The 25,445-nt window shown below is 41.2% G+C and overlaps 1 protein-coding gene across 4 annotated transcripts in view; it reads right to left on the bottom strand.

Moving 5' to 3' along the window:
* The window catches only part of Nprl3 (GATOR complex protein Nprl3), an 87,951-nt gene extending 62,961 nt beyond the window's left edge, over positions 1-24,990 (bottom strand). For 3 of the 4 annotated variants that reach the window (XM_071695049.1, XM_071695050.1, XM_071695052.1), the window contains exons 1-5: positions 24,812-24,990; positions 19,834-19,943; positions 16,808-16,990; positions 2,544-2,678; positions 1,367-1,461 (exon numbers count right to left, since the gene is read on the bottom strand). In XM_071695049.1, coding sequence (XP_071551150.1) covers positions 1,367-1,461; positions 2,544-2,678; positions 16,808-16,990; positions 19,834-19,943; positions 24,812-24,923 — 635 coding nt within the window. In that variant the 5' untranslated portion in view covers positions 24,924-24,990. The remainder of the gene's footprint in view (positions 1-1,366; positions 1,462-2,543; positions 2,679-16,807; positions 16,991-19,833; positions 19,944-24,811) is intronic. The other variant, XM_071695051.1, reaches the window with a different exon arrangement.
* Between the last annotated feature and the right edge of the window lie 455 nt (positions 24,991-25,445).

Here is a 25,445-nt window from a genome sequence, read left to right as displayed (position 1 = left end):
CAGTGGGAAGACCTATTTTTCAGGTCGACAGAAAAGGACTTTAATTACAAAATTGTCAATTAAACATAGTGAGAAACTCACAAAAACTAATGGGAGGTTACATGAAGCTGAATTCCACTTAAATCCTAGCATGAGGCCCTAAAATGAGAAAACCCCAGAGGTTTAGAAACAAATGCAGTATTAGAAATATTTGCGAGTTTGGGTTCTGCTTTATATCACCCACCAAAGACTTTGGAATGTGAGTGGAAAAGTTGTGAAACTCCCAGAAAGGTACATAAACTACGACTGAAGACATCCCAGAAAAGAAGTCTTCAGAGAAATTTAAACCTCTGGGGAGAACCAGTTGGGGGTGTGGGATAGCAATGAAGGTCTGTCATCCCCTACTACAATTCGGTGTGTCAAGGCTCTGTCCACAAGATGCTCCTGGTAACCATGTCATGTGTGGGAAAGAAAAGGTTCCATGAAAGAAAAACCTCTTCCCCTTGAGGCTTGAGCCCCTTATTGTTTGGAAAAGCAGCTACAATCAAAGGCAAAAAACATTTGTGGACATGACAGCATAAAGCTCAACCCTAAGGAGTTTTAAATTACCCTTGGGTTTGAACATGTCACCCAATCAACAATACAATTTTAATCCATGCCTCTGTGGAAAACTATCCCTCCATCTGGGCCCAAACGCTCAGTCCTCCATTCAGATAAAGAATAAGAAAACATGAAGAGTCAGAGGTTGGGGGAGTGGGTAGAAAAACAAGGAAATCTGCACTATCACAAACACTAAAAATGCCTAAATTGCCTGAAAATTTAATTGCCTAAAAATTTGCTTCAAAGGAAAGAAAAAATAAAATACCTACAACTGTTTATACAAACTCTAACAGTATTAAAGGATACTATTCCATGATGAAGAAGATAGTGAATGTAGCAAGAACTACCCCACAACTGTGTGGCTTTAATGATGAGCTAGTAAAATGTCAGGAATGCAAGGAAGCTTGATCCACCAACTCATGTCCAAAGGTGACATCATGGTATGGGCTGTCATAGACTAACTGAGGGGACACCCCAAGTGAGTGACTTGCTAACACCATAAGGTGGATGGTTGTTGATGGGTGGTGAACTCAGGCAGATTCCCATCAAATTGGTAGGGTGGTTAATGGATTCTACCCCACTGGGCAAAATGCTCTCTCAGTGCTCATAAAGCAATCAACTAGACAGAAGAAAAATACTTCTACTACAATCATGTTTGCACAGACGACGGATACCATCCTACCTATTACTTCAGGTATATGATAAAAAAATTAAATTAAAAAAAGAAAAGAAAATAAGTAAATGGTAACTGTGGTCTTCATTGATCATAATGACAAGTGACACTTACTCTTCATAAGCTTGCCTGAGATGCCTGGCTAGGAGGCTGCGATCCAAGATTAATTGGAATGGTGATACTTGTCCATTTTCAGGCAGCTGGGAGGCCTAAAGAAAATATACGGCAATGAATGAATGCAGTTGTACTTACCACAGTGCTCCATCTTTAATTCACATAATGGAGTATAAGGGACTTCAAAGAAGAGAAAAAGACAAAGGAGATGAAAAAATAAACTGATGCAATGAAAAAAGGCAAAAGGGTGGTAATAAACCAAAATTAGAGTATATGAAGAGATAAGAGCAAAACCAAACATTTACTTATGTATTCACTTATTCATTCATCTACTTATTTCCATACCTGTGCTTAAAAAAAAGGCACCAATCATGGGTATAGGTGCCTTCAAGATCAGGCCTGATAGGCAGAAATATGAAAAACATCAAAATTCTTTGATTTTCAATAAACCCCAGTTCTGGAAACTTTCCAAAATTTCAAGGTTCATTCCTCAAAGGGTAACTAACAATATTCACATCTAAAATGAAATGATAATGAATTGTAAAATTTGAGTGGTGATGACTCAAAGTTGTGGTCACTAAGGCTATTACATTATGACTGGAGTCATTTTCTATGTAAAAATACATTTTGACCCTTGGCGACATATGGTTACCACAGCAACCACAGTGGCATGCTTTAGCAATGCAGTAACTTTAAAGCTATGAAAGCTGGGTTCTTCACAGACACAGCAAATCCATGAAACCTACTTCTTTTAAGGGGAGGATTAATATCATGGGAAGGGAACCTATTGATGACTAGGCTCAAAATTCACTCCATGCTATACAAATACAAACAGCAAGAGACTATTGGGTCTGTGATAATAGAGAATCAAAGTCTTTACAAATTATCATAAGAATACAAATGTAAAAAGATGTCTAAACCAAGATATCTGACAGCATTAAATCTATATCATGAGGCACAAAATAATGTCAGCATTTCTTATCATCCAAGGTAAATCAAGGAATACCCTGTAGGGCTTGGCTGTAGATGAAAGTCTCTGGTTCCATTAAATTCTAAATAACAGCAAGAGGTGATACATGCAAATGAAGCTACCATTCATTTGTTTTTAAGTTGGGAGGAGCATTTATGGAAAAAAAATCTTCATAAAGAGACTAACAATACATGTTACTTCAAATACCTCATCATGTGCTGAAAGCATAATCTTGGTTTCAGATGAGAGGAACTGGCAGCGATACTCTTCATGACGCAGGGCCAGGCCAAGCCTCATACTCAAGTCATGATAACAATTCACAACATCATGGTTAAGGGTTGCCTTAGAAAGAAAATCAGAATATACAATTACATAAAACAGTGCAACAAAAATATTAATGTCAAGTTGAAGGTTTGGTGAAGAGAGGTTCTCTTTCCACTGTGCCTACTTAACGAGACCAAGTTAAGAGGCATGCATGCCAACCACTTCCCAGTAAATACAAACCCAAACAGAAATGGAAAGTATGGTCTGAAGATTGATGTACTAGCACAATGGCAAAAGAAGAATCTTCATTAAAACCACTTTTCTCCACTAACTTCATCAATAATTAGACAAGGAAGCTGGAGTGTAATTGAAGGTTTAACACTGGGGCATTTATCCGTAAGAAAATAAACAAAGAGTTAGTTTTAGAAAGAGTAAAGAAAGAGAAAAACAGTATTTGATTATTGTAGCATAAAATTTCCTCATCTTATCCATCCTCCTGGCAATATGGACTGCCAATCCAAGACCGAAATTCTAGTGAAAGGGAAGCCAGAAAAAATTACCTTAAGAACTGATGGGTAATTAAAGTAACACATTTTGGAAGATTAAAGGAAGTCAATGATCTACCTAAATTCTAAAAAGAGTTAAAATATGCATACATACAACTGTGGGGAGTCACTGCATCAGTATTCTAAAAAATAATTCATTTCACCAATCTACAAATGATATACCGATATACTCTATGGATTTAGGGCAAAGGAATATAATTAGATGTTTAAGAACTTAAAGAAAAACTTATAAAAAAATTCTTTCTATAAATGAAGAGTAAAATACCAGCTCAGAAATAAATAGCAACTATCAAAATCATAAGGTAACATATGATAGTAAACTCTTTACATACATACGTACATAACTAAGCTAAGTAATGAAAGGGTAAGAGAGATGTGTGGTAATAGAGAGAGTGAAGTTGAGAGAGCAGAAGAGAGTGTGTTGAAATGGTTTGGTCACATTGAAAGAATGAGTGAGGAAAGATTGACAAAGAGGATATATGTGTCAGAGGTGATGGGAACGAGAAGTGGGGACCAAATTGGAGGTGGAAGGATGGAGTGAAAGAGATTTTGAGTGGTCAGGGCCTGAGGAGGGTAAAAGGCTTGCAAGGAATAGAGTGAATTGGAACGATGTGGTATACTGGAGTTGATGTGCTGTCAATGGATTGAACCAGGGCATGTGAAGCATCTGGGGTAAACCACAGAAAGGTCTATGGGGCCTGGATGTGGATGGGGAACTGTGGTTTCAGTGCATTATACATGACAGCTAGAGACTGAGTGTGAACGAATGTTGCCTTATTTGTCTGTTTTCCTAGTGCTACCTCGCAGAAGCGGGGGGTTAATGATACCGTTTCCTGTGGGGTGGGACAGCAACAGGAATGGATGAAGGCAAGCAAGTATGAATATGTCCAGGTATTATGTCTATAATTCTGAGAGCCTTGAAGAATGTGTGGAAGTCGAGAACATTATCTCGGAAAGCAAAAATGGGTATGTTTGAAGGAATAGTGGTTCCAACAATGTTGTATGGTTGCGAGGCATGGGCTATGGATAGAGTTGTGCGCAGGAGGATGGATGTGCTGGAAATGAGATGTTTGAGGACAATGTGTGGTGTGAGGTGGTTTGATCGAGTAAGTAACGTAAGGGTAAGAGAGATGTGTGGAAATAAAAAGAGCATGGTTGAGAGAGCAGAAGAGGGTGTTTTGAAATGGTTTGGGCACATGGAGAGAATGAGTGAGGAAAGATTGACCAAGAGGATATATGTGTCGGAGGTGGAGGGAACGAGGAGAAGAGGGAGACCAAATTGGAGGTGGAAAGATGGAGTGAAAAAGATTTTGTGTGATCGGGGCCTGAACATGCAGGAGGGTGAAAGGAGGGCAAGGAATAGAGTGAATTGGAGCGATGTGGTATACCGGGGTTGACGTGCTGTCAGTGGATTGATTCGGGGCATGTGAAGCGTCTGGGGTAAACCATGGAAAGCTGTGTAGGTATGTATATTTGCGTGTGTGGACGTATGTATATACATGTGTATGGGGGTGGGTTGGGCCATTTCTTTTGTCTGTTTCCTTGCGCTACCTCGCAAACGCGGGAGACAGCGGCAAAAAAAAAAAAAAAAAAAAAAAAAAAAAAAAAAAAATATGTCTATGCATATGTGCGTATATAGGCGTTTATGTGTATATTTACTTATATATCTATCTATTATACTTAATTACCGTCTCCCATGTTAGCAAGGTAGAGCAAGGAAACAGACAAGGAATGGCCCAACCCACCCACATACACACATATATATACATAAACGCCCACACACACACATATACATACATATACATCTCAACGTATACATACATATACATACACAGACATATATACACATGTACATATCCATACTTGCTGCCTTCATCCATTCCCATTGCCACTCAACCACACATGAAACAGAATCCCCCCCTTACCCCCACCACCACCACCATCAGCGCCAGGAACAGAAAAAAAAGGCCTCATTCGTTCACACTCAGTCTCTAGCTGTCACGTGTAATGCACCGAAACCACAGCTCCCTCCCCACATCTAGGCCCCATACACCTTTACATGGTTTACCCTAGACGCTTCACATGCCCTGGTTCAATCCACTGACAGCATGTTGGCCCCGATATACCACATCATTCCGATTCACTCTATTCCTTGCGAGCCTTTTACCCTCCTGTATGTTCAGGCCCTGATCCCTCAAAATCTTTTTCACTCCATCCTTCCACCTCCAATTTGGTCTTCTGCTTCTCCTTCTACCCTCCACCTCTGACACATATATCCTCTTTGTCAATCTTTCCTCACTCATTCTCTCAATGTGTCCAAACCATTTCAACACACCCTCTTCTGCTCTCTCAACCACACTCTTTTCATTACCACACATCTCTCTTACCCTTTCATTACTTACTCAATCAGACCATCTCACACCACATATTGTCCTCAAACATTTCATCTCCAACACATCCACCCTCCTCACATAACCTTACCTATAGCCCGTGCCTCCCAACCATATAACATTGTTGGAACCACTATTCCTTCAAACATACCCATTTTTGCTCTCCGAGATATAGTTCTTGCCTTCTACACATTCTTCCTAGAACCTTCACTCCCTCCCCCACCCTGTGACTCACTTCCACTTCCATGGTTCCATCTGCTGCTGAGTCCACTCCTAGATATCTAAAACACTTCACTTCCTCCAGTTTTTCTCCATTCAAACTTATCTCCCAATTAACTTGTTCCTCAACCCTACTGAACCTAATAACCTTGCTCTTATTCACATTTACTCTCAACTTCCTTCTTTCACACACTTTGCCAAACTCAGTCACCAACTTCTGCAGTTTCTCACCCAAATCAGCCACCAGTGCTGTATCATCAGCAAACAACAACTGCCTCACTTCCCAAGCCCTCTCATCCACAACAAACTGCATGCTTGTCCCTCTTGCCAAAACTCTTGCATTAACCTCCCTAACACCCCATCCATAAACAAATTAAACAAACATAGAGACATCACACACCCATGCCACAAACCAACATTCACTGGGAACCGGTCACTTTCCTCTCATCCCACTTGTACACACACCTTACATCCTTGGTAAAAACTTTTCACTGCTTCTAGCAACTTACCTCCCACACTATATAATCTTAAAACCTTCTACAAAGCATCTCTATCCACCTTATCATATGAATTCTCCAGATCCATAAATGCTACATACAAATCCATCTGTTTCTCCAAGTAGTTTTCACATACATTTTTCAAATCAAACACCTGATCCACACATCCTTTACCACTTCTGAAACCACACTGCTCTTCCCCAATCTGATGCTCTACATGCCTTTACTGTCCCAATCAATGACCTCCCATACAATTTTCCAGGAATACTCAACAAACTTGTGCCTCTGTAATTTGAATACTCACCTATATCTTTTTGCCTTTGTAAGGACTATGCATGCAATCTGGCAATCCTCAGGCACTTCACCATGATCCATGCATACACTGAATATCCTTACCAACCAACCAACAACACAGTCACCCTCTTTTTTCATAAATACCACTGCAATACCATCCAAACAAGCCACCTAGACGGCTTTCATCTTCCACAAAGCTTTCACTACCTCTTCTCTATTCACCAGACCATTCCACTAGACCCTCTCACTTTGCACACCACCTCGACCAAAACACCCTACATCTGCCACTGTATCATCAAACACATTCAACAAACCTTCAAAATATTCACTCCATCTCCTCACTTCATCACTACTTGTTATCACCTCCCCATTTGCCCCCTTCACCGATGTTCCCATTTGTTCTCTTGTCTACGCACTTTATTTACCTCCTTCCAAAACATCTTTTTATTCTCCCAAAAATATAATGATACTCTCTCACCCCAACTCTCATTTGCCTTCTTTTTCACCTCCTGCACCTTTCTCTTGATCTCCTGCCACTTTCTTTTATACATCTCCCAGTCATTTGCACTACTTCCCTGCAAAAATCATCCAAATGCCTCTTACTTCTCTTTCATTAACAATTTTACTTCTTCATCCAACCATTCACTACCCTTTTTAATATGCCAACCTCTCACCTTTCTCATGTCACAGGCATCATTTGTGCAAGCCATCAGTGTTTCCCTAAATACATCCCATTCCTCCCATACTCCCCTTACATCATTTGCTTTCACCTTTTGCCATTCTGCACTCAATCTCTCCTGGTACCTCCTGCTACAAGTCTCCTTTCCAAGCTCACTTACTCTCACCACTCTCTCCTCCCCAACATTCTCTCCTCTTTTCTGAAAACCTCTACAAATCTTCACCTTCACCTCCACGAGATAGTGATTATATATATATATATATATTTTTTTTTTTTTTTTTTTTTTTTTTTATACTTTGTCGCTGTCTCCCGCGTTTGCGAGGTAGCGCAAGGAAACAGACGAAAGAAATGGCCCAACCCCCCCCCCATACACATGTACATACACACGTCCACACACGCAAATATACATACCTACACAGCTTTCCATGGTTTACCCCAGACGCTTCACATGTCTTGCTTCAATCCACTGACAGCACGTCAACCCCTGTATACCACATGACTCCAATTCACTCTATTTCTTGCCCTCCTTTCACCCTCCTGCATGTTCAGGCCCCGATCACACAAAATCTTTTTCACTCCATCTTTCCACCTCCAATTTGGTCTCCCTCTTCTCCTCGTTCCCTCCACCTCCGACACATATATCCTCTTGGTCAATCTCTCCTCACTCATTCTCTCCATGTGCCCAAACCACTTCAAAACACCCTCTTCTGCTCTCTCAACCACGCTCTTTTTATTTCCACACATCTCTCTTACCCTTACGTTACTCACTCGATCAAACCACCTCACACCACACATTGTCCTCAAACATCTCATTTCCAGCACATCCATCCTCCTGAGCACAACTCTATCCATAGCCCACGCCTCGCAACCATACAACATTGTTGGAACCACTATTCCTTCAAACATACCCATTTTTGCTTTCCGAGATAATGTTCTCGACTTCCACACATTCTTCAAGGCCCCCAGAATTTTCGCCCCCTCCCCCACCCTATGATCCACTTCCGCTTCCATGGTTCCATCCGCTGCCAGATCCACTCCCAGATATCTAAAACACTTCACTTCCTCCAGTTTTTCTCCATTCAAACTCACCTCCCAATTGACTTGACCCTCAACCCTACTGTACTTAATTACCTTGCTCTTATTCACATTTACTCTTAACTTTCTTCTTCCACACACTTTACCAAACTCAGTCACCAGCTTCTGCAGTTTCTCACATGAATCAGCCACCAGCGCTGTATCATCAGCGAACAACAACTGACTCACTTCCCAAGCTCTCTCATCCCCAACATCCAATATATATATATATATATATATATATATATATATATATATATATATATATATATATATATATATATATTTATATATTTATTCATTATACTTTGTCGCTGTCTCCCGCGTTAGCGAGGTAGCGCAAGGAAACAGGTGAAAGAATGGCCCAACCCACCCACATACACATGTATATACATATATGTCCACACACGCAAATATACATACCTATACATTTCAACGTATACATATATATACATACACAAACATATACATATATACACATGTACATAATTAATACTTGCTGCCTTTACTCATTCCCACTGCCAACCCACCACACATGAAATGACAACCCCCTTCCCCGCACGTGCGCGAGGTAGCGCTATGAAAAGACAACAAAGGCCACATTCATTCACACTCAGTCTCTAGCTGTCATATTTAATACACCAGAACCACAGCCCCCTTCCACATCCAGGCTCCACAAAACTTTCCATGGTTTACCCCAGACACTTCACATGCCCTGGTTCAATCCATTGACAGCACGTCAACACTGGTATACCACATCGTTCCAATTCACTCTATTCCTTGCACGTCTTTCACCCTCCTGCATGTTCAGGCCCCAATCGCTCAAAATCTTCTTCACTCCATCCTTCCACCTCCAATTTGGTCTCCCTCTTCTTCTCGTTCCCTCCACTTCTGACACACATATCCTCTTTGTCAATCTTTCCTCACTCATTCTCTCCATGTGATCAAACCATTTCAATAAACCCTCTTCTGCTCTCTCAACCACACTTATTTTTTTACCCCACATCTCTCTTACCCTTTCATTACTTACTCGATCAAACCACTCACACCACATTTTGTCCTCAAACCTCTCATTTCCAACACATCCACCCCCCCCCCACACAACCCTATCAATAGCCCACGCCTCGCATCCATATAACATTGTTGGAACCACAATTAATCAAACATACCCATTTTTGCTTTCCAAGATAATATTCTTGCCTTCCACACATTCTTCAATGCTCCCAGAACTTTCTCCCCCTCCCCACCTCCCTGTGACTCATTTCCACTTCCATGGTCCCATCTGCTGCCAAATCCACTCCAAGATATCTAAAACACTTCACTACCTCCAGTTTTTCTCCATTCAAACTTACCTCCCAACTGACTTGTCCTACTGTACTTAATAACCTTGCTCTTATTCACATTAACTCTCAGCTTTCTTCTTTCACACACATTACCAAACTCAGTCACCAGCTTCTGCAGTTTCTCATCCGAACCATCCACACATTATACTGCTTCCATGGTTTCATCCGCTGCCAAATGCGTGTTGTAGAAGGCAACTTAAAGGGAAGGGAGCGGGGCGGCTGGAAATCCTCCCCTCTCATTTTTAATTTTCCAAAGGAAGGAACAGAGAAGGGGGCCAAGTGAGGATTTCCCTCAAAGGCTCAGTCCTCTGTTCATAACGCCACCTCGCTAATGCGAGAAATGGCGAATAGTATGAAAAAATATATATATATATATTATTTTTTTATATTTTTTTATTATACTTTGTCGCTGTCTCCCGCGTTTGCGAGGTAGCGCAAGGAAACAGACGAAAGAAATGGCCCAACCCCCCCCATACACATGTATATACATACGTCCACACACGCAAATATACATACCTACACAGCTTTCCATGGTTTACCCCAGACGCTTCACATGCCTTGATTCAGTCCACTGACAGCACGTCAACCCCGGTATACCACATCGCTCCAATTCACTCTATTCCTTGCCCTCATTTCACCCTCCTGCATGTTCAGGCCCCGATCACTCAAAATCTTTTTCACTCCATCTTTCCACCTCCAATTTGGTCTCCCTCTTCTCCTTGCTCCCTCCACCTCCGACACATATATCCTCTTGGTCAATCTTTCCTCACTCATCCTCTCCATGTGCCCAAACCACTTCAAAACACCCTCTTCTGCTCTCTCAACCACGCTCTTTTTATTTCCACACATCTCTCTTACCCGTACGTTACTCACTCGATCAAACCACCTCACACCACACATTGTCCTCAAACATCTCATTTCCAGCACATCCATCCTCCTGCGCACAACTCTATCCATAGCCCACGCCTCGCAACCATACAACATTGTTGGAACCACTATTCCTTCAAACATACCCATTTTTGCTTTCCGAGATAATGTTCTCGACTTCCACACATTCTTCAAGGCCCCCAGAATTTTCGCCCCCTCCCCCACCCTATGATCCACTTCCGCTTCCATGGTTCCATCCGCTGCCAGATCCACTCCCAGATATCTAAAACACTTCACTTCCTCCAGTTTTTCTCCATTCAAACTCACCTCCCAATTGACTTGACCCTCAACCCTACTGTACCTAATAACCTTGCTCTTATTCACATTTACTCTTAACTTTCTTCTTCCACACACTTTACCAAACTCAGTCACCAGCTTCTGCAGTTTCACACATGAATCAGCCACCAGCGCTGTATCATCAGTATGAGGAAGGTCAGTTCTATTGTAGTCCTCCTCAGAAACCTTTCGTGGAAGAAATAAAAAAGGGGGCCTTTGTCTCATTTCCACCATCTTTTAGGCATAGTAGATCTACCCAGGAAAGTGATTGGTTCTCAGTGAATGTAGGTTTGCGGCAGGGGTGTGTGATGTCTCCATGGTTGTTTAATTTGTTTATGGATGGGGTTGTTAGGGAGGTAAATGCAAGAGTTTTGGAAAGAGGGGCAAGTATGAAGTCTGTTGGTGATGAAAGAGCTTGGGAAGTGAGTCAGTTGTTGTTCGCTGATATATATATATATATATATATATATATATATATATATATATATATATATATATATATATATACATATATTTTTTTTTTTTTTTTTGCTTTGTCGCTGTCTCCCGCGTTTGCGAGGTAGCGCAAGGAAACAGACGAAAGAAATGGCCCAACCCACCCCCATACACATGTATATACATACGTCCACACACGCAAATATACATACCTACACAGCTTTCCATGGTTTACCCCAGACGCTTCACATGCCTTGATTCAATCCACCGACAGCTTGTCAACCCCGGTATACCACATCGCTCCAATTCACTCTATTCCTTGCCCGCCTTTCACCCTCCTGCATGTTCAGGCCCCGATCACACAAAATCTTTTTCACTCCATCTTTCCACCTCCAATTTGGTCTCCCTCTTCTCCTCGTTCCCTCCACCTCCGACACATATATCCTCTTGGTCAATCTTTCCTCACTCATTCTCTCCATGTGCCCAAACCATTTCAAAACACCCTCTTCTGCTCTCTCAACCACGCTCTTTTTATTTCCACACATCTCTCTTACCCTTACGTTACTTACTCGATCAAACCACCTCACACCACACACTGTCCTCAAACATCTCATTTCCAGCACATCCATCCTCCTGCGCACAACTCTATCCATATGGAGCCCACGCCTCGCAACCATACAACATTGTTGGAACCACTATTCCTTCAAACATACCCATTTTTGCTTTCCGAGATATATATATATATATATATATATATATATATATATATATATATATATATATTTATTTATTTATTTTGCTTTGTCGCTGTCTCCCGCATTAGTGAGGTATCGCAAGGAAACAGACGAAAGAATGGCCCAACCCACCTACATACACATGTAAATACATACACGTCCACACACACAAATATACATACCTATACATCTCAATGTACACATATATATACACACACAGACATATACATTTTTTTTTTTAATTTTCCAAAAGAAGGAACAGAGGGGGCCAGGTGAGGATATTCCAAAAAAGGCCCAGTCCTCTGCTCTTAACGCTACCTCGCTAACGCGGGAAATGGCGAATAGTTTAAAAGAAAGAAAAAAGAAAGACATATACATATATACACATGTACATAATTCATTCTTTTTTTTATTTTTTTTTATTATACTTTGTCACTGTCTCCCGCGTTTGCGAGGTAGCGCAAGGAAACAGACGAAAGAAATGGCCCAACCCCCCCCATACACATGTATATACATACGTCCACACACGCAAATATACATACCTACACAGCTTTCCATGGTTTACCCCAGACGCTTCACATGCCCTGCTTCAATCCACTGACAGCACGTCAACCCCGGTATACCACATCGCTCCAATTCACTCTATTCCTTGCCCTCCTTTCACCCTCCTGCATGTTCAGGCCCCGATCACACAAAATCTTTTTCACTCCATCTTTCCACCTCCAATTTGGTCTCCCTCTTCTCCTTGTTCCCTCCACCTCCGACACATATATCCTCTTGGTCAATCTTTCCTCACTCATCCTCTCCATGTGCCCAAACCACTTCAAAACACCCTCTTCTGCTCTCTCAACCACGCTCTTTTTATTTCCACACATCTCTCTTACCCTTACATTACTCACTCGATCAAACCACCTCACACCACACATTGTCCTCAAACATCTCATTTCCAGCACATCCACTCTCCTGAGCACAACTCTATCCATAGCCCACGCCTCGCAACCATACAACATTGTTGGAACCACTATTCCTTCAAACATACCCATTTTTGCTTTCCGAGATAATGTTCTCGACTTCCACACATTCTTCAAGGCTCCCAGAATTTTCACCCCCTCCCCCACCCAATGATTCACTTCCACTTCCATGGTTCCATCCGCTGCCAGATCCATTCCTAGATATCTAAAACACTTTACTTCCTCCAGTTTTTCTCCATTCAAACTTACCTCCCAATTGACTTGACCCTCAACCCTACTGTACCTAATAACCTTGCTCTTATTCACATTTACTCTTAACTTTCTTCTTTCACACACCTTACCAAACTCAGTCACATATATATACCATGTCTTCACTCCTATATATGTATGCACACACACACACACACATTCTGGCTTATGCCAGGCACTCATTCTACTGACCAGCCCTTATGGGAGGATGAACAACTGGGTGGACTTTGGACCAGATGCAATGACCAGGATTTGGACCAATGTGGGTTTGATCCCAGGCTGCCCATGCATGCATGACGGTCATTAACGCCAACTGCTACATGGAGATCTATTTGTGTGAGTGTAATCACCTTTCTGTATTGAATGGGGAGGGAGTTTCATACTTCTGGGGCCCCATCTCTTGAATATTCTCCACTATCATACAGTTTCTTAAACTTTGTGATGCTGTCTACACTAAACACATTCTCAGCCATTATATCCCATTCATCATCATTATTATTTTTTTTTTTTTTTTCTGTCTCCCGCATTTGTGAGGTAGCGCAAGGAAACAGACGAAAGAAATGGCCCAACCCACCCCCATACACATATTACATATATTACTTTTTCTTTTTCTTTCAAACCATTCGCCATTTCCCGCGTTAGCAAGGTAGCGTTAAGAACAGAGAACTGGGGCTTTGAGGGAATATCCTCACCTGGCCCCCTCCTCTGTTACTTCTTTTGGAAAATTAAAAAAAAAAATAATGAGAGGGGAGCATTTCCAGCCCCCCACTCCCTCCCCTTTTAGTCGCCTTCTACGACACACAGGGAATACGTGGGAAGTATTCTTTCTCCCCTATCCCCAGGGATTATATTACTATTATTATTTTTGCAGGGAAAAAATGCAATTGAGTGGGAGATGTATAAAAGAAAGAGACAGGAGGTCAAGAGAAAGGTGCAAGAGGTGAAAAAGAGGGCAAATGAGAGTTGGGGTGAGAGAGTATCATTAAATTTTAGGGAGAATAAAAAGATGTTCTGGAAGGAGGTAAATAAAGTGCGTAGACAAGGGAGCAAATGGGAACTTCAGTGAAGGGCGCAAATGGGGAGGTGATAACAAGTAGTGGTGAGGTGAGGAGATGGAGTGAGTATTTTGAAGGTTTGTTGAATGTGTTTGATGATAGAGTGGCAGATATAGGGTGTTTTGGTAGAGGTGGTGTGCAAAGTGAGAGGGTTAGGGAAAATGATTTGGTAAACAGAGAAGAGGTAGTAAAAGCTCTTCGGAAGATGAAAGCCGGCAAGGCAGCAGGTTTGGATGGTATTGCAGTGGAATTTATTAAAAAAGGGGGTGACTGTATTGTTGACTGGTTGGTAAGGTTATTTAATGTATGTATGACTCATGGTGAGGTGCCTGAGGATTGGCGGAATGCGTGCATAGTGCCATTGTACAAAGGCAAAGGGGATAAGAGTGAGTGCTCAAATTACAGAGGTATAAGTTTGTTGAGTATTCCTGGTAAATTATATGGGAGGGTATTGATTGAGAGGGTGAAGGCATGTACAGAGCATCAGATTGGGGAAGAGCAGTGTGGTTTCAGAAGTGGTAGAGGATGTGTGGATCAGGTGTTTGCTTTGAAGAATGTATGTGAGAAATACTTAGAAAAGCAAATGGATTTGTATGTAGCATTTACGGATCTGGAGAAGGCATAAGATAGAGTTGATAGAGATGCTGTGTGCAAGGTATTAAGAATATATGGTGTGGGAGGCAAGTTGTTAGAAGCAGTGAAAAGTTTGTATCGAGGATGTAAGGCATGTGTGCGTGTAGGAAGAGAGGAAAGTGATTGGTTCTCAGTGAATGTAGGTTTGCGGCAGGGGTGTGTGATGTCTCCATGGTTGTTTAATTTGTTTATGGATGGGGTTGTTAGGGAGGTGAATGCAAGTTTTGGAAAGAGGGGTAAGTATGAAGTCTGTTGTGGATGAGAGAGCTTGGGAAGTGAGTCAGTTGTTGTTCGATGATGATACAGCGCTGGTGGCTGATTCATGTGAGAAACTGAAACTGCAAAAGCTGGTGACTGAGTTTGGTAAAGTGTGTGAAAGAAGAAAGTTAAGAGTAAATGTGAATAAGAGCAAGGTTATTAGGTACAGTAGGGTTGAGGGTCAAGTCAATTGGGAGGTAAGTTTGATTGGAGAAAAACTGGAGGAAGTAAAGTGTTTTAGATATCTGGGAGTGGACTTGGCAGCGGATGGAACCATGGAAGCGGAAGTGAATCATAGGGTGGGGGAGGGGGCAAAAATCCTGGGAGCCTTGAAGAATGTGTGGAAGTCGAGAACATTATCTCGGAAAGCAAAAATGGGTATGTTTGAAGGAATAGTGGTTCCAACAATGTTGTATGGTTGCGAGGCGTGGGCTATGGATAGAGTTGTGCGCAGGAGGATGGATGTGCTGGAAATGAGATGTTTGAGGACAATGTGTGGTGTGAGGTGGTTTGATCGAGTAAGTAATGTAAGGGTAAGAGAGATGTGTGGAAATAAAAAGAGCATGGTTGAGAGAGCAGAAGAGGGTGTTTTAAAATGGTTTGGGCACATGGAGAGAATGAGTGAGGAAAGATTGACCAAGAGGATATATGTGTCAGAGGTGGAGGGAACGAGAAGTGGGAGACCAAATTGGAGGTGGAAAGATGGAGTGAAAAAGATTTCGTGTGATCGGGGCCTGAACATGCAGGAGGGTGAAAGGAGGGCAAGGAATAGAGTGAATTGGATCGATGTGGTATACCAGGGTTGACGTGCTGTCAGTGGATTGAATCAGGGCATGTGAAGCATCTAGGGTAAACCATGGAAAGTTGTGTGGGGCCTGGATGTGGAAAGGGAGCTGTGGTTTCGGACATTATTGCGTGGCAGCTAGAGACTGAATGTGAACGAATAGGGCCTTTGTTGTCTTTTCCTAGTGCTGCCTCGCACACATGAGGGGGGAGGGGGAAGGTATTCCATATGTGGCGAGGTGGCGATGGGAATGAATGGGGGTACAGTGTGAATTGTGTGCATGGGTATATATGTATGTGTCTGTGTATGTATATATATGTGTACACTGAGATGTATAGGTATGTATATTTGCGTGTGTGGACGTGTGTGTGTATACATTGTGTATGGGGGTGGGTTGGGCCATTTCTTTCGCCTGTTTCCTTGCGCTACCTCGCAAACGCGGGAGACAGCGACAAAGCAAAATAAATAAAATAAAATATTATCAATATACTTTGTCACTGTCTCCTGCGTTAATGGACCCCAATATAATGGATTTTGGATTTAAAGGACCTTCAGATACTGAATAAAGACCACTGCACTACTAACACTGTGGCCATGGCAAAATACTCTTCAACTGTTATTTCAGAATTCTGACTTTACTTATCATATAATTTTGAAATCCCTACAATTCAAAATGGCATCAAGTGATAGAGGAGTTAAAATACATCATTTTCATGGAAAGTTCTAAATAGAAATTTGGGGATTACCTATCTTAATCCTTTTTCAAGGAAAACCTTAGATATCAAAAATTGATACAAAATCTTATGTACAAATCAGTGCTCACCTTTAATGCAAAAACAATATTAAAAAGAATGATTGTAGAAGATTTTCTCTTGTCCTGAGGTTGACTGTGCGACTTGGAAGGGTTGAGACGTACAGGGTGGCCTACAAATCTCACATCATTAACTTTCAGTTCAAATTTGCTATCACAAAGTTCACTCTTCACAGCAAAAAGATTTGACATAACCTGAAAAAAGAAAGAAAATGGAGTGAACCAGGGCTTGTGAAGTGGTTGGGGTAAATCAAGGAAAGGTCTGTGACACCTGGTTATGGATAGGGAGCTGTGGTTTTGATGCACTGCACATTACAGATAGAGTATGGATGTGAGTGAATGAAGTGAGGTACCTAACATAATAATGATATGATTTTATGGCATTTGTAAAGTGTTTGAGCCTAATGGCTATTCAGTGCTTTTTAACATGATAAAGATACCTAAAAACTTAAAACTGATCATACTTATTACAAATTTTGGCTTAATGTTTCAAGCTACTTATAATGAATGCAGCACAAGCATCCTCACAACCTGCTGGAATGCACCTTAATTTCATGTGATGAAATGAATAAGTCTTATACATTATCTGCAACACTTGACACTAATGTACTTTTCTAATTTGAATTTTCATGAAATACAAGAGATCAAATGGGAACATCAGAGAAGTGGGCAAATGGGGAGGTAATAACAAGTAGTGGTGAAGTGAGAAGGGGGTGGAGTGAGTATTTTGAGGGTTTGGTGAATGTTTGATGATAGAGAGGCAGATATAGCGTGTTTGGTGAGTATTTTGAGGGTTTGGTGAACGTTTGATGATAGAGAGGCAGATATAGCGTGTTTTGGTCGAGGTGGTGTGCAAAGTGAGAGGGTCAGGGAGAATGGTTTGGTAAACAGAAGTAGTGGATACAGGGTGTTTTGGTCGAGATTGTGTGCAAAGTGAGAGGGTCAGGGAGAATGGTTTGGTAAACAGAGAAGAGGTGAAAGCTTTGCTAAAGATGAAAGCCAGCAAGGCAGTGGGTTTGGATGGTATTGCAGTGGAATTTATAAAAAAAAGAAGGTGACTGTGTTGTTGATTGGTTGGTAAGGATATTCAGTGTATGTATGGATCATGGTGAAGTGCCTGAGGATTGGCAGAATGCATGTATAGTGCCATTGTACAAAGGTAAAGGGGATAAAGGTGAGTGTTCAAATTACAGAGGTATAAGTTTGTTGAGTATTCCTGGGAAATTTTATGGGAGGGTATTGATTGAGAGAGTAAAAGCATTAGATTGGGGAAGAGCAGTGTGGTTTCAGAAGTGATAGAGGATGTGTGGATCAGGTGCTTACTTTGAAGATTGAACGTGACGAATACTTTGAAAAACAGATGGATTTGTATGTAGCATTTATGGATCAGGAGAAGGCATATGATAGGGTTGATAGAGATGCTTTGTAGAAGGTATTAAGAGTATATGGTGTGGGAGGTAAGTTGCAAGAAGCAGTGAAAAGTTTTTACCAAGGAGGTAAGGCATGTGTACAAGTAGGAAGAAAGGAAAGTGATTGGTTCCAAGTGAATGTCAGTTTGTGGCAGGGGTGCATGATGTCTCCATGGTTGTTTAATTTGTTTATGGATGGGGTTGTCAGGGAGGTTTTGGAGAGAGGGGCAAGTATGCAGTCTGTTTTGGATGAGAGGGCTTGGGAAATGAGTCAGTCGTTGTTCTCAGATGACATAGCGCTGGTGGCTGATTTGGGTGAGAAACTGCAGAAGTTGGTGACTAAGCTTGGTAAAGTGTGTGAAAGAAGAAAGTGGAGAGTAAATGTGAATAAGAGCAAGGTTATTAGGCTCAGTAGGGTTGAGGAACAAGTTAATTGGGAGGTAAGTTTGAAAGGAGAAAAAATGGAGGAAGTGAAGTGTTTTAGATATCTGGGAGTGGACTTAGCAATGGATGGAACCATGGAAGCAGAAGTGAGTCACAGGGTGGGGAGGGAGTGAACATTCTGGAAGCATTGATGAATGTGTGGAAGGCGAGAACGTTATCCCAGAGAGCAAAAATGGGTATGTTTGAGGGAAAAGAGGTTCCAACAATGTTATCTGGTTGCAAGGCATGGGCTACAGATAGGGTTGTGCAGAGGAGGTTGGATGTGTTGGAAATGAAGGATGAAGGCAGCAAGTATGGATATGTACATGTGTACATATGTATATGTTTGTGTATGTATATGTATCTATACATTGAAATGTGCATGTATGTATTTGTGCGTACATGGGCATTTATATATGTACATGCATATGTGGGTGGGTAGGGCCATTCCTCGTGTGTATCCGTGCGCTACCTCACTAACGCAGGAGACGGCAGTTAAGTATAATTTATAATATATAACATACCTCTTTGGCAGCCTATGTTAATGATTTCCTCTGATGCTACATTATGTTACCCTTATTTTCCTGTTTATTCAACACAGTCAGTCTCTAACTTATTGATGATTTAGTGACAAACCTTGATTTCTCAGCCTGTCAACTTAATTCCTCTTACTTTTTCATTTACACAGAAGCACTATATTCAATCATCTAAAATAAAGTGAAAACTTGCACACTGTTACAGATGAAAAACCCCTAACTAATCTCCTTCATAGCTTATCTACCAGGCATAAAACTTATCAAACTCTAACATAAGAACAGATCAATCACACGTCTATTTACTCTATCTTCTGTGTGTTTATATTTGTATTAAGAGATATCTTAACACACTTAAGCTCTATGATACACAACTTACTACTCTGGAACTCTATACTGTACCAAGTTATCAATATCCTTCTGTGTCTTCTGTCCAACACTCTGGAACCCTATTCTGTACCTTGTCATTAGTGTCCTGTTCAACCAATCATGTATAATTATTTTCCCTTGTGTCCACTTCAAACTTATCCTTCTAAATAATCCTTAACCTTCTCTTCCCAACTGTTAATTAATCTGTATCAATCTATCAGTTAATGTTAACTGAAAATAAAAACTGAATTCATTACTAAGTAATGTGGTACGAAAGGCAAATAAAAAATTTCTTACTTCATACCTTATCACTGAAACCAACAAGCTTGCCATTAGAGATGTTCGATGTGTGGGGCATCAGGGATATCTGGGTATTCCCCTCAGTGATCACAGAATATGGATTTGCCCTATTGTCTGCAGACACAAGAGACTACATCACCAACTGATTAAATACCATATTTCAAGTTCCATCTATAACACACACATTAGAATGCAGCTACCAGACAGCAGTGGTTAGCCAAACAACTTTAAGGTATCAAGTATTCTGACTGGTCAATTCAAGATGGTAACAGTGAGTCTAGGGATACTGAGCAATTAGTGAAATCTTCAGGCTCATCTGTATGAGATATTTAATGACAATATTGTAAGGGTAGTAGGGGAGGAATGGGATGTATTTAGGGAAGCAGTGATGGCTTGCACAAAAGATGCCTGTGGCATGAGAAAGGTGGGAGGTGGGCAGATCAGAAAGGGTAATGAGTGGTGGGATGAAAAAGTAAGACTGTTAGTAAAAGAGAAGAGAGAGGCACTGGATGATTTTTGCAGGGAAATAAAGCAAATGACTGGAAGATGTATAAAAGAGGCAGGAGGTCAAGAGAAAGGTGCAAGAGGTGAAAAAGAGGGCAAATGAGAGTTGGGGTGTGAGAGTATCGTTAAATTTTAGGGAGAATAAAAAGATGTTTTGGAAGGATAAATAAAGAGCGTAAGACAAGAAAACAGATGGGAACATCAGTGAAGAGGGCTAATGGGGAGGTAATAACAAGTAGTGGTGAGGTGAGGAGGAGTGAGTATTTTGAAGGTTTGTTGAATGTGATTGATGCTAGAGTGGTAGATATAGGGTGCTTTGGTCGAAGTGGTGTGCATAGTGAGAGGGTCAGGAAAATGGTTTGTTAAACAGAGAAGAGGTAGTGAAAGGTTTGCAAAGGATGAAAACCAGCAAGGTGGTGGGTTTGGATGGTAGTGTTGTGGAATTTGTTGAAAAAGGAGTGACTGTGTTGTTTACTAGTTGGTGAGGATATTCAATGTGTGTATAGATAAGTGCCTGATGATTGGCAGAATGCATGCATAGTGCCACTGTTCAAAGGCAAAGGGGATAAAGGTGAGTGTTCATATTACAGAAGTATAAGTTTGTTGAGTATTCCTGGGAAATTATATGGGAAGGTATTGATTGAGAGTGAACTGAGTGTGAACGAATGGGGCCTTTGTCATCTTTTCCTAGCGCTACCTCGCACACATGAGGGGGGAGGGGGATGGTATTCCATGTGTGGCGAGGTGGCGATGGGAATGAATAAGGGCAGACAGTGTGAATTGTGTGCATGGGTATATATGTATGTGTCTGTGTGTGTATATATATGTGTACATTGAGATGTATATGTATGTATATTTGCATGTGTGGACGTGTGTGTATATACATGTGTATGGGGGTGGGTTGGGCCATTTCTTTCTTCTGTTTCCTTGCGCTACCTCGCAAATGCGGGAGACAGCGACAAAGCAAAATAAATAAATAAATAAATAAATATTGATTGAGAGGGTGAAGGCATGTACAGAGCATCAGACTGGGGAAGAGCAGTGTGGTTTCAGAAGTGATAGAGGATGTAAGGATCAGGTGTTTGCATTGAAGAATGTATGTGAAGAATACTTAGAAAAACAAATGAAATTGTTTGTAGCATCTATGGATCTGGAAAAGGCATATGACAGAGTTGATAGAGATGCTCTGTGGAAGGTATTAAGAGTATATGGTGTGGGAGGTAAGTTGCTAGAACCAGTGAAAAGCTTTTATCAAGGATGTAAGGCATGTGTATGAGTAGGAAGAGAGGAAAGTGATTGGTTCCCAGTGAAGGTCAGTTTGCGGCAGGGGTGCGTGATATCTCCGTGGTTGTTTAATTTGTTTATGGATGGGGCTATTAGGGAGGTAAATGCCAGAGTTTTGGAGAGAGGGGCAAGTATGCAGTCTGTTTTGGATGAGAGGGCTTGGGAAACGAGTCAGTTGTTGTTCACTGATCATACAGCACTGGTGGCTGATTCAGGTGAGAAACTGCAGAAGCTGGTGACTGAATTTGGTAAAGTGTGTGAATGAAGAAAGCTGAGAGTAAATGTGAATAAGAGTAAGGTTATTAGGTTCAGTAGGGTTGAGGGACAAGTAAATTGGGAGGTAAGTTTGAATGGAGAAAAACTGGAGAAAGTGAGGTGTTTTAGATATCTGGGAGTGGATTAAACCATGGAAGTGGAAGTGAGTCACAGGGTGGGGGAAGGAGCGAAGGTTTTGGAAGTGTTGAAGAATGTGTGGAAGGCGAGAACGTTAGGTTGGAGAGCAAAAATGAGTATGTTTGAAGGAATAGTGGTTCCAACAATGTTATATCGTTGTGAGGCATGGGCTATAGATAGGGTTGTGCAGAGGAGGGTGGCTGTGTTGGAAATGAGACGTCTGAGGACAGTATGTGGTGTGAAGTAGTTTGATGGAGTAAGTAATGAAAGGGGAAGAGAGATGTGTGGTAATAAAAAGAGTGTGGTTGAGAGAGCAGAAGAGAGTGTACTGAAATGGTTTGGTCACATGGTGAGAATGAGTGAGGAAAGATTGACAAAGAGGATATATGTGTCAGAGGTAGATGGAACAAGAAGTGGGAGACCAAATTGGAGGTGGACGGATGGAGTATAAAAGATTTTGAGCGATCAGGGCCTAAACATACAGGAGGGTGAAAGGCATGCATGGAACTGAGTGAATTGGAACGATGTGGTATACTGAGGTTGATGCACCATCAATGGACTGAACCAGGGCATGTGAAGTGTCTGGGGTAAACCATGGAAAGTTTTGTGGGGCCTGGATGTGGAAAGGGAGCTGTGGTTTCGGTGCATTACACATGACAGCTAGAGACTGAGTGTGAACGAATGTGGCCTTTTTTGTCCTTTCCTAGCGCTGCCTTGCACATGTGTTGTGGGGGTGTGTGTGCGTGCGTGCGTGCGTGCGTGCGTGCGTGTGTGTGTGTGTGTGTGTGTGTGTGTGTGTGTGTGTGGAGGAGGAGGAGCAGGGGGGGGGGGGGTCATTTCATGTATGGCAGGGTGGCGACAGGAATGAATGAAGGCAGTAAGTATGAATATGTACATATGTTTTTTTTTGTTTTTTTTTTGCCGCTGTCTCCCGCGTTTGCGAGGTAGCGCAAGGAAACAGACGAAAGAAATGGCCCAACCCCCCCCCCCATACACATGTATATACATATGTTCACACACGCAAATATACATACCTACACAGCTTTCCATGGTTTACCCCAGACGCTTCACATGCCCTGATTCAATCCACTGACAGTACGTCAACCCCGGTATACCACATCGATCCAATTCACTCTATTCCTTGCCCTCCTTTCACCCTCCTGCATGTTCAGGCCCCGATCACACAAAATCTTTTTCACTCCATCTTACCACCTCCAATTTGGTCTCCCACTTCTCCTCGTTCCCTCCACCTCCGACACATATATCCTCTTGGTCAATCTTTCCTCACTCATTCTCTCCATGTGCCCAAACCATTTCAAAACACCCTCTTCTGCTCTCTCAACCACGCTCTTTTTATTTCCACACATCTCTCTTACCCTTACGTTACTTACTCGATCAAACCACCTCACACCACACATTGTCCTCAAACATCTCATTTCCAGCACATCCATCCTCCTGCGCACAACTCTATCCATAGCCCACGCCTCGCAACCATACAACATTGTTGGAACCACTATTCCTTCAAACATACCCATTTTTGCTTTCCGAGATAATGTTCCCGACTTCCACACATTCTTCAAGGCTCCCAGGATTTTCGCCCCCTCCCCCACCCTATGATCCACTTCCGCTTCCATGGTTCCATCCACTGCCAGATCCACTCCCAGGAAATATAATTACATGAGAAATAATTGAACAGATAAGTGCACAACACACAACCTCCTATCATGAATTCTGTGCATGTACCAGGCAATTTTATAACTAGAGAAAGATCCTGACATATTCTCAAGAACCTTGTCATGTAAGTAATAAGACAAAGCTTTACTTTTGAACCCCTGCAATAAAAACATAAACAACAAATCTTTCAGTAATACCATAATAGATGATAAAGTTGTGGTTTAGAGACTCGACTATAACAATTATTGGATAAGAAGGAAACAAGCATTAATGTATTTCTAATACTTGGTGGAAATTCATTTAGACTATGGGGAGGGGGAGGTGATCTGAAGCATTCATTTTAGCCTGTGATGACTATGTAATTCATGGATGGCTATGGTGATCAAGGATAATGTATAGCAAATGGAAGTGAAGCTCCCAGAAATCAGCAGAAGCTGTAAAAACCTCTGCTAACTTCATTTGGCAAAAGAATTTACATAAGTCTTTAATATCAAGTTGGAAATATATGAAGATAAAGATGTCATCTTCCTTCCTTGTTATCAGTTGGATGTGGTGGGAAGTCAATGTTACCCAAAGTATTCAGTCAGACGACATACATAAACACACAGGCAACAAACCCTACACAAGAATAAAAAACATTAAAGTATCTTTCAAACAACATAGAGAATATGGTAATGTGATGTTGCCACCTGGGAGGTAAGCTTTACATGGGTCATATCTTATCATCTAATATTACCCAACATTTTCCCTGATCTTTACTCACTGTAGTACCTATTTATTATCGTAATATATAGCAGTTCTAGATAATGAGTTTAGTTATATGCGTTTACTTAGACATTTATTTCTATGATATCAAACAGAAGTTCATCAATAGTAGTTTTTTTTCTTTTGCGTTACATTTCCCTCACTTTACAGGCCCAGCCATTTCTTGTAATATAACTTAATATTCTCAATATATAATGTACAGGATCATAATTTAATATCCTTAACATATAATCATGTGTACATGAATGATATTTGTACTGTACATTTTATGAGTGAATAAGGTAATGGTATGAAGGTTAAGTTGTGACTAAGGACATGTCAGTCAGTCAGCAGGTCACACATGTTCATAGACCACAACTTACTTTTGGTTTTCGTCTCTAGAGTTGTATCTACAGAATAAGGATATCGAAATAGCAATCTATCTCCTCTACTTCCATTCTTGACTAAGATAATAGAGAGAGGGTTGACATCCATGACGTAGAAGGGTAAGTATCATCTGGTGTCACTGTCACCAGCTGATCACACACACACACACACACACACAAACCATCAAAACATTATCATTAGGACCACTGTAACATTAGATATTCTCACTTATATACAAAATTATGTCAATATAATTATTCTATTCTCAGCTTCAAAACTTTAATGTTTTAATTATTATTTTCTTGAATACTGTAATTTGAAATATTCACACTCCCTAAAATTGACCTGAAGCCTTTAACTAAAGTGGAGGTCGATGTCACCCACCTCAGGTTGTATGGTTGTTGACATAAAGTTTCTCTTACTTTTCAAGTTGTTATGAATTTATGAACCATCCAGTGTTGTGAACGAACCTGCTTCTATTGTTCTTATTGGTATAAGGTCAGAAAAAGCTTGTGGTATATCTTGGGGGGGACATTACATCACAACTTTAGTTTGTAATACTTCTGTGTATTGTTTTTAAATATCTTTTAAAAAGTTATTGTTGCCCAAGACAATAAGACTGCAGGGAGT

Source organism: Panulirus ornatus, chromosome 57 (assembly GCF_036320965.1).
Source record: "Panulirus ornatus isolate Po-2019 chromosome 57, ASM3632096v1, whole genome shotgun sequence".
Lineage (NCBI taxonomy): Eukaryota > Metazoa > Arthropoda > Malacostraca > Decapoda > Palinuridae > Panulirus > Panulirus ornatus.
This window is presented reverse-complemented; position numbering and strand designations above follow the sequence as displayed.